Here is a 13,941-nt window from a genome sequence, read left to right as displayed (position 1 = left end):
ATGCTAATCTTTGCTTTTATTATTTACTGTTTAATATTTCACTAGTTGCAAATGTTGCATCCTGTAATCAAGAATGTATTGGTTTTTTTTCTTGTCAGTCAGCTATCTCAAACTTCTATTTCAAACATAATATCGTTAGAAAGCTTACATTACTGTAACTAATATACGCTATAAAAAATATGTCTAGTAACAGAAATCTATGATTCACCCAGCAATGCAAGATGAACCAGGATTACGCACATTGCACAAGTTCATTTTTTTTTTAATTAATGTATTGCATCGTTCTGTCACACAGAATAAATAAATAATCGATAAAGCAATTGCTTCCGCTCAGGACCTTATATGCTTCCGGGTAATGGCGTCGGTTGCTATAGCAGCCACAACTATGGAGAGAACGCCAACCGCTCGCGGAGTGTCAGAGATTGCACAGCCCGAGCTTTGAGCAAGAAAGAGAGTAACCGGGAATTATAGCGTGACCGCGCCCGGTGCATTACTGGGAATTAGGTGACGTCACGTGTAGAGTATACCACTAAACTCTTACTGTTTCTAATAACTAAACCTAGCAGGGCACATGCATTGCAGAATATTTTACATATTTACTCTGTAGCCTGATAACAAACACTTACCATGTCCTCTCCTCTCTAAAATTACAGCAACCTTGCTTTTTGTTACAATCCTGACATCCCCCAAATGTAACACAATTACACAACACATATTGCCTCTTGACCTCTTTCTACAAACATGTGCAAGTAATAGTTTTAGTATCATATTATGAACTATTCTTTAGATTACAGCATTGTGTAAAACATTGGTGTATGTTTAATAATATTATGTTCTCACTCATTTGTAGCTCTCAGCACTTGTGGTAAAACAAAGTGACAATGACAATGTATGAAGTCTACGCTCACCCAGCGCTTCAGAGGTACAGAGCTGGCATCTGCTCCAAGGCCACAGTGTTCCTGCTAATAGTCCTAGCGTTAACCTACATTCCACCATTACTAGTTGCATTTCGCAGTCAAGGTGAGATTTTACTATTAAAGGGACAGGTAACCCCAACATTTACTTTCACGATTTGCATAGAACAAACAATTCTAAACAACTTTCCAATTTACTTCTATTATCAAATTTGTTTCATGATCTTGTTATCCTTTGCTGAAGGAACAGCATTGCACTACTAGCAGTTAGTTGAACACATTTAGTTAGCCAATCACAAGAGACAAATATGTGCAGGCACCAATCAGCAGCTGGCTTGTGTAGGATATGTGCGTATTGTCTTTCAGCAAGGGATACCAAGAGCTTGAAGCACATTTGAAAATAGAAGTTATTTTAAAAGTGTATGAAAATTGCATGCACTATCTGAATCATCCAGGTTTCATTTTGAATTTCCTATCCCTTTAAGTTTTGTACATGAAATTATTAAATACAATTTGATTGTTATTTTTGTTTGTGTGTTGTAGGTTTTTGGCTGAAACAAAGTACTTATGAAGAACAACCAAATGTTCGTTTCAAGTATGAGGTTTTGCTAATAGCTCTGAATAGCTCAAGAGGGAGTTATGTGGCTTGGAGCACTTTTCAACAATTTAACAACCTAGTTGGAGACAGACTGAGAATACCTCTGGTGTCGGTAGGTTCTTTTATAAAAAATAAAATTAAACTCCCATTAGGATCCCATTCTTTTTAAAGGGACATGAAGTCTACTTTTTTGTAACACATATCATACAATTTTAAACAACTTTCCAATTTACTTATTTGATCAAATTTGCTTCTTTATCTTGGTATCCTTTATTGAAGGAGCAGCAATGCAGTACTGGTAGCTAGCTGAGCATCAGTCACGAGAGGTATATATGTTTAGCCACCAATCAGTTGCTATCTCCCAGTAGTGCTTTGCTTCACCTAAGCTTACCTAGGTATACTTTCCAGCAAAGGATACCAAGAGAATAAAGCAAATTAGATAATAGAAGTACATTGAAAAGTTATTTAAAGTGCCATAAAACATTTTGAGTTATGTGCATATTATAAAATGGTCAACTGAGGTAAAAGAGTGTGTGAAAAAAATTGTCAAAAAAAAGCTTTTAAGAACTTTAATAAAATTTCCAAAAAATCTGGAATATTACTTACACTTTAGTATTTCCAAGTGTAGCTTGCTCCACCCCTCTTATCAGTGTCCTAGTCCAAACCTTGTGCTATCATGCTATCCTATAACAAAGTGTGCATGTCACGATAGTTACTTAAAATTGAATGCGCTATCTGAATCTTGAACAGTGACATTAAACAGTGCTCTTTTGTTAACAATACATATGTTGAATCAAAGTAAACTTAAAAAACATAATTTATGTAAGAACTTACCTGATAAACTCATTTCTTTCATATTGGTAAGAGTCCATGAGCTAGTGACGTAAAGTTTCCCAAACACAAAAATGCCTATAAACACACCCCTCACCACACCCACAATTCAGTTTAACGAATAGTCAAGTAGTGGGGTGATAAAGAAAGGAGTAAAAAGCATCAACAAAGGAATTTGGAAATAATTGTGCTTTATACAAAAAAAACATAACCACCATAAAAAAGGGGTGGGCCTCATGGACTCTTGCCAATATGAAAGAAATGAATTTATCAGGTAAGTTCTTACATAAATTATGTTTTCTTTCATGTAAATGGCAAGAGTCCATGAGCTAGTGACGTATGGGATAGCAATACCCAAGAAGTGGAACTCCACGCAAAAGTCACTAGAGAGGGAGGGATAAAATAAAAACAGCCATTTCGCTGAAAACAATTAATCCACAACCCAAATATAAGTTTATTCTCATAAATAAATGGAAAAACTTAAATCATAAGCAGAGGAATCAAACTGAAACAGCTGCCTGAAGAACTTTTCTACCAAAAACTGCTTCCGAAGAAGCAAATACATCAAAATGGTAGAATTTTGTAAATGTATGCAAAGAAGACCAAGTTGCTGCTTTGCAAATCTGATCAACTGAAGCTTCATTCTTAAAAGCCCAAGAAGTGGAAACTGATCTAGTAGAATGAGCTGTAATTCTCTGAGGCGGGACTTTACCCGACTCCAAATAAACTTGATGAATCAAAAGCTTTAACCACGATGCCAAAGAAATGGCAGAAGCCTTCTGACCTTTCCTGGAACCAGGAAAAGATAACAAATAGACTAGAAGTCTTCCTGAAATCCTTAGTAGCTTCAACATAATATTTCAGAGCTCTCACCACATCCAAAGAATGTAAAGATCTCTCCAAAGAATTCTTAGGATAAGGACACAAAGAAGGGACAACAATGTCTCTATTAATGTTGTTCGAATTCACAACCTTAGGTAGGAATTTAAATGAAGTCCTCAAAACTGCCTTATCCTGATGAAAAATCAGAAAATCAGATTCACAAGAGAGAGCAGATAATTCAGAAACTCTTCTAGCAGAAGAGATGGCCAAAAGGAACAACACTTTCCAAGAAAGTAGTGTAATATCCAAAGAATGCATAGGCTCAACCGGAGGAGCCTGTAAAGCCTTCAAAACCAAATTAAGACTCCAAGGAGGAGAGATTGATTTAATGAAAGGCTTGATACGAACCAAAGCCTGTACAAAACAGTGAATATCAGGAAGTTTAGCAATTTTTCTGTGGAATAAAACAGAAAGAGCAGAGATTTGTCCTTTCAAGGAACTTGCAGACAAACCTTTATCCAAACCATCCTGAAGAAACTGTAAAATTCTAGGCATTCTAAAAGAATGCCAAGAGAATTTATGAGAGGAACACCATGAAATGTAAGTCTTTCAATTTCGATAATCTTTCTAGAAACAGATTTACGAGCCTGTAACATAGTATTACTGAATCAGAGAAATCTCTATGACTAAGTTCTAGACGTTCAATTTCCATACCTTCAAATTTAATGATTTGAGATCCTGATGGAAAAAACGGACCTTGAGACACAAGGTTCGGTCTTAATGGAAGTGGCCAAGGTTGGCAACTGGACATCCGAACAAGATCTGCATACCAAAACCTGTGAGGCCATGCTGGAGCCACCAGCAACACAAACGATTGTTCCATGATAATTTTGGAGATCACTCTTGGAAGAAGAACTAGAGGCGGGAAAATATAAGCAGGTTGATAACACCAAGGAAGTTTCAACACATCCACTGCTTCCGCCTGAGGATACCTGGACAGGTACCTGGGAAGTTTCTTGTTTAGATGAGATGCCATCAGATCTATTTCTGGAAGGCCCCACATCTGAACAATTTGAGAAAACACATCTGGGTGGAGAGACCACTCTCCCGGATGTGAAGTCTGACGACTGAGATAATCCACTTCCCAATTGTCTATACCTGGGATATGAACTGCAGAAATTAGGCAGGAGCTGGATTCTGCCCAAACAAGTATCCGAGATACTTCTTTCATAGCTTGAGGACTGCGAGTCCCACCCTGATGATTGACATATGCCACAGTTGTGATATTGTCTGTCTGAAAACAAATGAACAGTTCTCTCTTCAATAGAGGCCAAAACTGAAGAGCCCTGAGAATCGCACAGAGTTCCAAAATATTTATTGGTAATCTCGCCTTTTGAGATTTCCACACCCCTTGTGCTGTCAGATATCCCCAAACAGCTCCCCAACCTGAAAGACTCGCATCTGATGTGATCACAGTCCAGGTTGGACGAACAAAAGAGGCCCCTAGAACAATACGATGGTGATCTAACCACCAAGTCAGAGATAGTCGAACATTGGGATTTAAGGATATTAATTGTGATATCCTTGTATAATCCCTGAACCATTGGTTCAGCATTCAAAGCTGGAGAGGTCTCATATGAAAACGAGCAAAGGGGATTGCGTCCGATGCTGCAGTCATGAGACCTAAAACTTCCATGCACATAGCTACTGAAGGGAATGACTGAGACTGAAGGTTTCGACAGGCTGCAACTAAACTTCTCTTGCCCATTAGAGACAAAGTCATGGACACTGAATCTGTCTGGAAACCTAAAAGGTTACCCTTGTCTGAGGAATCAAATAACTTTTTGGTAAATTGATCCTCCAACCATGTTTTTGAAGAAACACTAGTTGATTCGTGTGAGATTTTGCAGACCTTAAAGACTGAGCAAGTACCAAGATATCGTCCAAATAAGGAAAAACCGAAATACCCCGCTCTCTGATTTTAGAGAGTAGGGCACCGAGAACCTTTGAAAAGATTCTTGGAGCTGTCGCTAGGCCAAAAGGAAGAGCAACAAATTGCTAACGCTTGTCTAGAAAAGAGAATCTCAGGAACTGATAGTGATCTGGATGAATCGGAATATGAAGATATGCATCCTGTAAGTCTATTGTGGAAATATAATGCCCTTGCTGAACAAAAGGCAGAATAGTCCTTATAGTCACCATTTTGAAAGTTGGTACTCTTACATATCGATTCAAAATTTTTAGATCCAAAACTGGTCTGAATGAATTTTCTTTCTTTGGGACAATGAATAGATTTGGATAAAACCCCAGACCCTGTTCCTGAAACGGAACTGGCATGATTACCCCTGATAACTCCAGATCTAAAACACACTTCAAGAAAGCCTGAGCCTTTACTGGGTTTGCAGGGATGTGTGAGAGAAAAAATCTTCTCACACGCGGTCTTACTCTGAATCCTATTCTGTATCCCTGAGAGACAATACTCTGAATCCATTGATTTTTGGACCAAATTGGTCCAAACATCTTTGAAAAATCTTAATCTGCCCCCTACCAGCTGAGCTGGAATGAGGGCCGCACCTTCATGCGGACTTGGGGGCTGGCTTTGATTTCTTAAATGGCTTGGATTTATTCCAATTCGAGGAAGGTTTCCAATTGGAAGCAGATTCCTTGGGGGAGGGATTAGGTTTCTGTTCCTTATTTAATCGAAAGGAATGAAAATGGTTAGAAGCTTTAGATTTACCCTTGGGTCTTTTATCCTGAGGCAAAAAAACTCTCTTCCCCCCAGTGACAGTTGAAATTATTGAATCCAACTGAGAACCAAATAACTTATTACCTTGGAAAGAAAGAGATAGCAATCTGGACTTAGAAGTCATGTCAGCATTCCTAGATTTAAGCCATCAATTTTGATGATATAAAAAATGGCATCACAAATAAAATTATTAGCATGTTGAATCAAGATAACAATGCTAGACAAATCATGAGCCAATACTTGTTGCGCTAAAGTTTCCAACCAAAAAGTTGAAGCAGCTGCAACATCAGCCAAATAAATTGCAGGCCTGAGAAGATGACCTGAATATAAATAGGCTTTCCTTAGATAAGATTCAAGTTTCCTGTCTAAAGGATCTTTAAAAGAAGTATTATTGTCCGTAGGAATAGTAGTACGTTAAGCAAGAGTAGAGATAGCCCCATCAACTTTGGGGATCTTTTCCCAAAACTCTATGTAACTGCTGGCAAAGGATACAATTTTTTAAACCTTGAAGAAGGAATAAAAGAAGTACCAGGCCTATTCGATTCCTTAGAAATCATATCATAAATAGCATCAGGAAATGGAAAAACCTCTGGAATAACCACAGGAGGTTTATAAACAGAATTTAAACGTTTACTAGTTTTAATATCGAGAGGACTAGTTTCCTCCATATCCAATGTAATCAACACTTCTTTTAACAAAGAACGGATATACTCCATTTTAAACAAATAAGATGATTTGTCAGTGTCAATATCTGAGGCAGGATCTTCTGAACCAGATAGATCCCCATCAGAGAAGGATAATTCAGCATGTTGGCGGTCATTTGAAATTTCATCAACTTTATGAGAAGTTTTAAAAGACCTTTTACGTTTATTAGAAGGCGGGATAGCAGACAAAGCCTTCTGAATGGAATCGGAAATAAATTCTTTCAAATTTACAGGAATATCTTGTGCATTAGATGTTGAGGGAACAGCAACAGGTAATGAACTACTACTGATGGATACATTCTCTGCATGTAAAAGTTTATCATGACAACTATTACAAACCACAGCAGGAGATATAGGGGCCTATTTATCAAGCCGTCTACTTTACCTGCCTTCGCCGGTTCAATACGCCCGCCTAAGCTCGTCTACTATCGCCGCTGCGGACCTGCAAAATTTCGCCTAAGTTATCAATAAAGCTGTCAAAAAGCCGCGCACCAAGTACGGGGCGATGAGCAGCGGACTGTGAGAGTTATCACTCATCCGATCTCGCTGCTCTTCGTTTTTTTACAGCTTTATTGCTAGCCTGTCACTAAGCACTCACACTATACTACACTGTTCTACCCCCTATATCGGCGCCCCCGGAGCCCCCCGCAACTCAATAAAGTTATTAACCCCTAAACCACCACTCCTAGACCCTGCCGCAACTCTTATAAATGTATTAACCCCTAAACCGCCGCTCCCGGACACCGCCGCCACCTACATTATACCTAGTAACCCCTATCCTGCCCCCCTATACCGTCGCCACCTATAATAAATTTATTAACCCATATCCTGCGGATCCCAGACCTCGCCGCAACTAAATAAATAGTTTAACCCCTAAACCGCCGCTCCCGGACCCCGCCGCAACCTATATTAAACTTATTAACCCCTAATCTGCCCCCCTACACCGTCGCCACCTATAATACATTTATTAACCCCTATCCTGCCCCCCCTACACCGCCGCCACTGTAATAAAATTATTAACCCCTAAACCTAAGTCTAACACTAACCCTAACACCCCCCTAACTTAAATATTAATTAAATAAATCTAAATAATATTTCTCTTATTAACTAAATTAATCTTATTTAAAACTAAATACTTACCTTTAAAATAAACCCTAATATAGCTACAATATAAATAATAATTATATTGTAGCTATTTTAGGATTTATTTTTATTTTACAGGCAACTTTCAATTTATTTTAACTAGGTACAATAGCTATTAAATAGTTATTAACTATTTAATAGCTACCTAGCTAAAATAAAGAGAAATTTACCTGTAAAATAAAAACTAACCGGATGGATGAAGATTGAAGACGCCGCTTGGAAGATGACATCGCCCGGATGGAAGAATTCTTCAGCGCTGCCTGGATGATGACTTCATCGGATGGAAGATTTCTTCAGCGCCCCTTGGATGATGACTTCTGCCGCTCCGGATCTCATCTTTGGTTCCATCGATGGTCGGCTGGCTGAAGACGACTCAAGGTAGGATGATCTTCAAGGGGGTAGTGTTAGGTTTTTTAAGGGGGTTTGGGTTAGATTAGGGGTATGTGGGTGGTGGGTTTTAATGTTGGGGGGGGGGGGTTGTATTTTTCTTTTACAGGCAAAAGAGCTGAATTCTTTCGGCCATGCCCCGCAAAAGGCCCTTTTAAGGGCTGGTAAGGTAAAAGAGCTTTGAACTTTTTTAATTTAGAATAGGGTAGGGCATTTTTTTATTTGGGGGGGGGGGGCTTGTTATTTTATTAGGGGGCTTAGATTAGGTGTAAGTAGCTTAAAATTGTTGTAATATGTTTTAAATGTTTGTAACTTATTTTTTTTATTTTTTGTAACTTAGCTTTTTTTATTTTTTGTACTTTAGTTAGTTTATGTAATTGTATTTAATTGTAATTATTTGTAGGTAATTTATTTAATTAATTTAATGATAGTGTAGTGTTAGGTTTAATTGTAACTTAGGTTAGGATTTATTTTACAGGTAATTTTGTATTTCTTTTAGCTAGGTAGTTATTAAATAGTTAATAACTATGTAATAACTATTCTAACTAGCTAAAATAAATACCAAGTTACCTGTAAAATAAATATAAATCCTAAAATAGCTACAATGTAATTATTAATTATATTGTAGCTTTCTTAGGGTTTATTTTACAGGTAAGTATTTAGTTTTAAATAGAAATAATTTATTAAAGTATAGTGTAGTGTTAGGTGTAATTGTAACTTAGGTTAGTTTTTATTTTACAGGTAAATTTCTCTTTATTTTAGCTAGGTAGCTATTAAATAGTTAATAACTATTTAATAGCTATTGTACCTAGTTAAAATAAATTGAAAGTTGCCTGTAAAATAAATATAAATCCTAAGATAGCTACAATATAATTATTATTTATATTGTAGCTATATTAGGGTTTATTTTAAAGGTATTTAGTTTTAAATAGGATTAATTTATTTAATAAGAGAAATATTATTTAGATTTATTTAATTAATATTTAAGTTAGGGGGGTGTTAGGGTTAGGGTTAGACTTAGGTTTAGGGGTTATTAATTTTATTACAGTGGCGGCGGTGTAGTGGGGGGCAGTATAGGGGTTAATACATTTATTATAGGTGGCGACAGTATAGGGGGGACAGGGTAGGGGTTAATAGGTATTAAGTAGGTGGCGGCGGGGTCTGGGAGCGGCGGTTTAGGGGTTAATACATATATTATAGTTGCGGCGGGGACCGGGAACGGCGGTTTAGAGGTTAACATATTTAGTATAGCTTGCTGTGGGCTCCGGGAGCGGCGGTTTAGGGGTTAACATATTTAGTATAGCTTGCTGTGGGCTCCGGGAGCGGCGGTTTAGGAGTTAATCAGTTTATTAGAGTGGCGGTGGGCTCCGGGAGTGGTGGTTTAGGGGGTAATAAATTTATTTAGTTGCGGCAGTGTAGGGGGGGGGGACAGATTAGGGGTGTTTAGACTCGGGGTACATGTTAGGGTGTTAGGTGTAGACATCTAGCAAACAAAAAGTCCCACACTAAGATAGAGCTATGTGTTGGTCGACTTACCGCGTCCGGTCCTAGGGAGGGGTTCTCTCCTGTTGTTGGTCTGCGGGCTGTATCTTGATTAGCGGTCGTCCGCAATCTGTGTCCGTGTGCCGGTTTCCTTCACCTTAGCCCAAGATTGAGCTCCTTGATTCCGCCGATAACAACCAACTTGAACCCCCGCCCTCCTCAGACGCGTGCGGCTCCTCCTATTGGTCAGCGATCTGTGACATCATCACCCGGTGAGTGTGCCATCCAATACACGGGAGGGGGAGGGGAGGAGGCGCAATACCTCAACTGTGCTCTCCGTAGGGATCCGATAGTTCAAAATAAACAAAGAAAGACAGGAGCACCAGTGGATGTGTTCAGCGTTTTATTCGCCATTAACGCTGTAGTAAAAGCACTCGAAAAACAACAACAAATAACAAATGAAATGTGCTTCAAAAAATGAATGATGAAATGTGCTCCAAAAATGCTGACAGCAGCTGATTGTTCAATGGGATGTGAAAGTGAATGAACAGCTGACGCGTTTCGGCAGTGTTGCCGTAGTCTTAGCTGAATAAAACTTAAAAACAAGCGCCCTTTTTCTAGGGCTAACCTTCCTCCCATTGGACAATCTGTTGAGCCAATCCAGAGCTATTGGTAATTGACAGCTGCGAGTGCAGTTTAACCCCACTGTTACTCCTTGTGCCAGATTGTTATTAATACTTTATGCAATCCAAATAGTTTTAAATCTTGTCAAAGAGATGAAACAAAACAAATTATGCCAAATTCATTAGATATATAAACCAGAAATGCACATATGTCTGGGACCACGGAGTGGTAAAAATAATAATAAACATAATAAATACATTGAAACAAACTCCTGTCTCATGTTTAGCGTAAACCATATGTTATATATGTGCACCTAATAAACCAGGATTACTCTTTTTTTTCCCTTTACTGGGTAGATGAGTTAAATACACTCTAACTATACTCAATTTGTTCATAGTAGTAATTAGAAATAAATATTTGTAAACTGTCTAATGCTTCGCTAAAGGCTCCATTGTATACACCCCTGAAGGTATGTAATCTAAGAAATGTTGGACCTCTTACGCCCCACTCAGTACCAATAGTATCAATAGTGTTGGGACTCTAACAGTCCCTCTCAGTACCAATAATTTATCAAATCATAGGCTGAGTTCAATCCTGAAGGTGTTCTGGTCTTCAATTTGAAGATCCAGAACACCTCCTGTCTACCTAGGGCTTTCTCCCTATCCCCACCTCTAGATGGCAATGGTACATGTTCTATGGCCTTCCACCTAAAACTCTCTGTGCTTTTTGAGTGTTCGAGTGCAAAATGCTGCACTAGTGGTGTACTTGATTTTCCTGCTCTGATGGTAGAGAGATGCTCCCTGATCCGTGATCTGATCTCACGTGTTGTTAACCCTACATATTGGACCTTGCACAGAATGCAGGTAACAAGTATATTACATACTTGGACCTGCACGTGATGCATGTTTTTATTTCAAATTGTTGGCCTGTGACGGTGGACTGAAATGATTCCCCACATTCAACTTTCTCACAGGCCACACAATCTCTGTAATTGCACCTGTGCATGCCTTTTATCACTAGCCATGCTGACCCCCCTGATTGGCTTGTTTTGACCCTAGTGGGCGCTACTGAGTTCCCAATGGTTTTATTTCTCCTGTAAGAGAACTGACAACCCAAGCTGGATATATTTGTTAGATCATCATCTGCAGAGAGCATTTTAAAGTGCCCTCTGATGATGTTGCAGATCCTTGGATATTCTACTGAATAATCTGTAAGAAATGTCAGTCCTTGTCTGAAGGCTTTACTTTCTCTACACTCTTTGGATTTCAATGTGAGTAAGTTGTCTCTATCCAGGTTCCTAACTGACTCTTGGGCGTTCTTTATTGTTGTATGCGGATAACCCCTATCTTTCAACCTTTTAGCCAATGCACCACTCTCTCTCTCAAAATCTCTTGGGAGGCTGCAGTTTCTTTTTACCCTCATAAATTGACCTTTCGCCACTGCTTTGAAGAGGTTCTGAGGGTGACAGCTCCTGGCGTGTAGTAGAGTATTGCCCATAATGGGCTTCCTGTAGATAGTGGACATCACTTTTTCGCCTGTCTTTCCAATTAGAGTCACATCAAGGTAATTGATGTTTGTCTCCCCAACCTCAAAGGTGAATTCTATCCCTTTGTCATTGTTATTGAGATATTCAACGAACCCGGGGATACTGGATAGACCCCCCTTCCACACAAAGAGAAGGTCATCAATAAACCTTTTGTAAAATATTATATCCTTTCGGTGTGGGTTTCTTTCTCCAAATATGTGGTCCTCCTCCCACCAACCCATGAATAGGTTGGCGTAGGAGGGGGCAAACTTGGCCCCCATGGCCGTGCCACATATCTGGAGAAAGAAAAGGCCATTGAACTCAAAAAAGTTGTGGGTGAGTAAAAAGGTGTAGACATCTCCCATAGGAATGAATGGGATGTCTGGCAGCAGCGAACATGAACTTTTGCTATGGTCAGACTCCCATTGATTCCTATGGGATCCGCCGCCTCCAGGGCGGCGGATTGAAAACCAGGTACGCTGGGCCGGAAAAGTGCAGAGCGTACCTGCTAGTTTTTTGATAACTAGCAAAAGTAGTCAGATTGTGCCGCACTTGTGTGCGGAACATCTGGAATGACGTAAGAATCGATCTGTGTCGGACTGAGTCCGGCGGATCAAAGCTTACGTCACTAAATTCTACTTTTGCCGGTATCAAGGGCTTGATAACTAAGGCGAATCAGCCTCGCCACAAATACGCTGCGGAATTTCAGCGTATTTGAGGTTGACGGCTTGATAAATAGGCCCCACAGCCTCCACAAGTTTTCAACAAATGCACTGAGCTTTGGTAGAACTGTTATCATGCAGCAGGGTTCCAACAGTGATTTCTGAGACAGGATCAGATTGAGAGATCTTGCAAATGTAAGAGAAAAAAACAACATATAAAGCAAAATTTATCAATTTCCTTATATGGCAGTTTCAGGAATGGGAAAAAAAGCAAACAGCATAGCCCTCTGATAGAGAAAAAGGCAAGAGACATATAGGAATGGGGTCCTAAAAAATGAAAAATATTTGGCGCCAAGTATGACGCACAACAAACAGAAAAATATTTTTTGGCTCCAAAAACGTCTGGAAATGACACACTGGCGTCACAGATGATGCAACCTTGTGAAGGACGCGGCGTCGAGTAAGACGCCGGAAATGACGAATTTGCGTTAACGAACGTAACTTCATACCAAAAAAATCTTGCTCCAAGAATGACGCAATAAACTTTGACATTTTGCGCCCTCGCAAGCCTAATACTGCCCACGAATTTAAAAGACAGTCAATTTGAAAAAGAGACTATAACCCAGGTAAGAAATACATTTTTCCTAAAAAAAAAAAAGCATTTCCCAGATATGAAACTGACCGTCTGCAAAAGGAAATATACTGAAAACCTGACTCATGGCAAATATAAGTACAAAACATATATTTAGAACTTTATATAAATACATAAAGTGCCAAACCATAGCTTTGAGTGTCGTAATGAAAATATACTTGCCAAAAGACACCCATGAAAATATACTTGCCAAAAGACACCCATCCACATAAAGCAGATAGCCAAACAAGTACTGAAACGGTTATCAGTAGAGGTAATGGAATATGAGAGTATATCGTCGATCTGAAAAGGGAGGCTTCAAAATGCTGAGAAGCGCATACCAATGTAGAAATCTTAGCACAAACTTAATTCACCACCTCCATAGGAGGCAAAGTTTATAAAACTGAATTGTGAGTGTGGTGAGGGGTGTATTTATAGGCATTTTGAGGTTTGGGAAACTTTGCCCCTCCTGGTAGGATTGTATATCCCATACGTCACTAGCTAATGGACTCTTGCAAATTACTTGAAAGAAATAAACAGATTGTGTAAAAAAAAAAAAAAAAGGAAACAACTTGTCATCTTGCAAAATTAGCACTTAGAATTTCTTAATGTAGTCCCAGCCCCCAGTGTGATAAGAGTGGAAACATTTTTAAACTTACGTTTCATTCTGTAGTTCTGGGCAGGAGCAAATCTGACTCCCTGTTTATCTAGTCAATTCACTCAAAGTGATATAAAAAAAAAACATTTTTTGTCTTTCGTGATTTGGATAGGACATACAATTCTAAACCACTTCCCAATTTACTTCTATTATCTTATTTGTTTCGTTCACTTGATTTCCTTTGTTGAAAAGAATACATAGGTAGGCTCTGGAG

At 38.9% G+C, this 13,941-nt stretch overlaps 1 protein-coding gene across 1 annotated transcript in view; it reads left to right on the top strand.

The window, feature by feature from the left end:
• Nucleotides 1-380: 380 nt before the first annotated feature.
• The window catches only part of TMEM231 (transmembrane protein 231), a 77,411-nt gene continuing 63,850 nt past the window's right edge, over nucleotides 381-13,941 (top strand). Inside the window, exons 1-3 of the mRNA XM_053699522.1 lie at nucleotides 381-504; nucleotides 851-1,020; nucleotides 1,458-1,624. Of these exons, the coding sequence (XP_053555497.1) occupies nucleotides 882-1,020; nucleotides 1,458-1,624 (306 nt within the window). The 5' untranslated portion in view covers nucleotides 381-504; nucleotides 851-881. The remainder of the gene's footprint in view (nucleotides 505-850; nucleotides 1,021-1,457; nucleotides 1,625-13,941) is intronic.

The sequence above is a fragment of the Bombina bombina genome, chromosome 1 (genome assembly GCF_027579735.1).
Source record: "Bombina bombina isolate aBomBom1 chromosome 1, aBomBom1.pri, whole genome shotgun sequence".
Lineage (NCBI taxonomy): Eukaryota > Metazoa > Chordata > Amphibia > Anura > Bombinatoridae > Bombina > Bombina bombina.
Note: the sequence above shows the minus strand (reverse complement) of the source record. Positions and strands in the feature narration are given on the sequence as shown.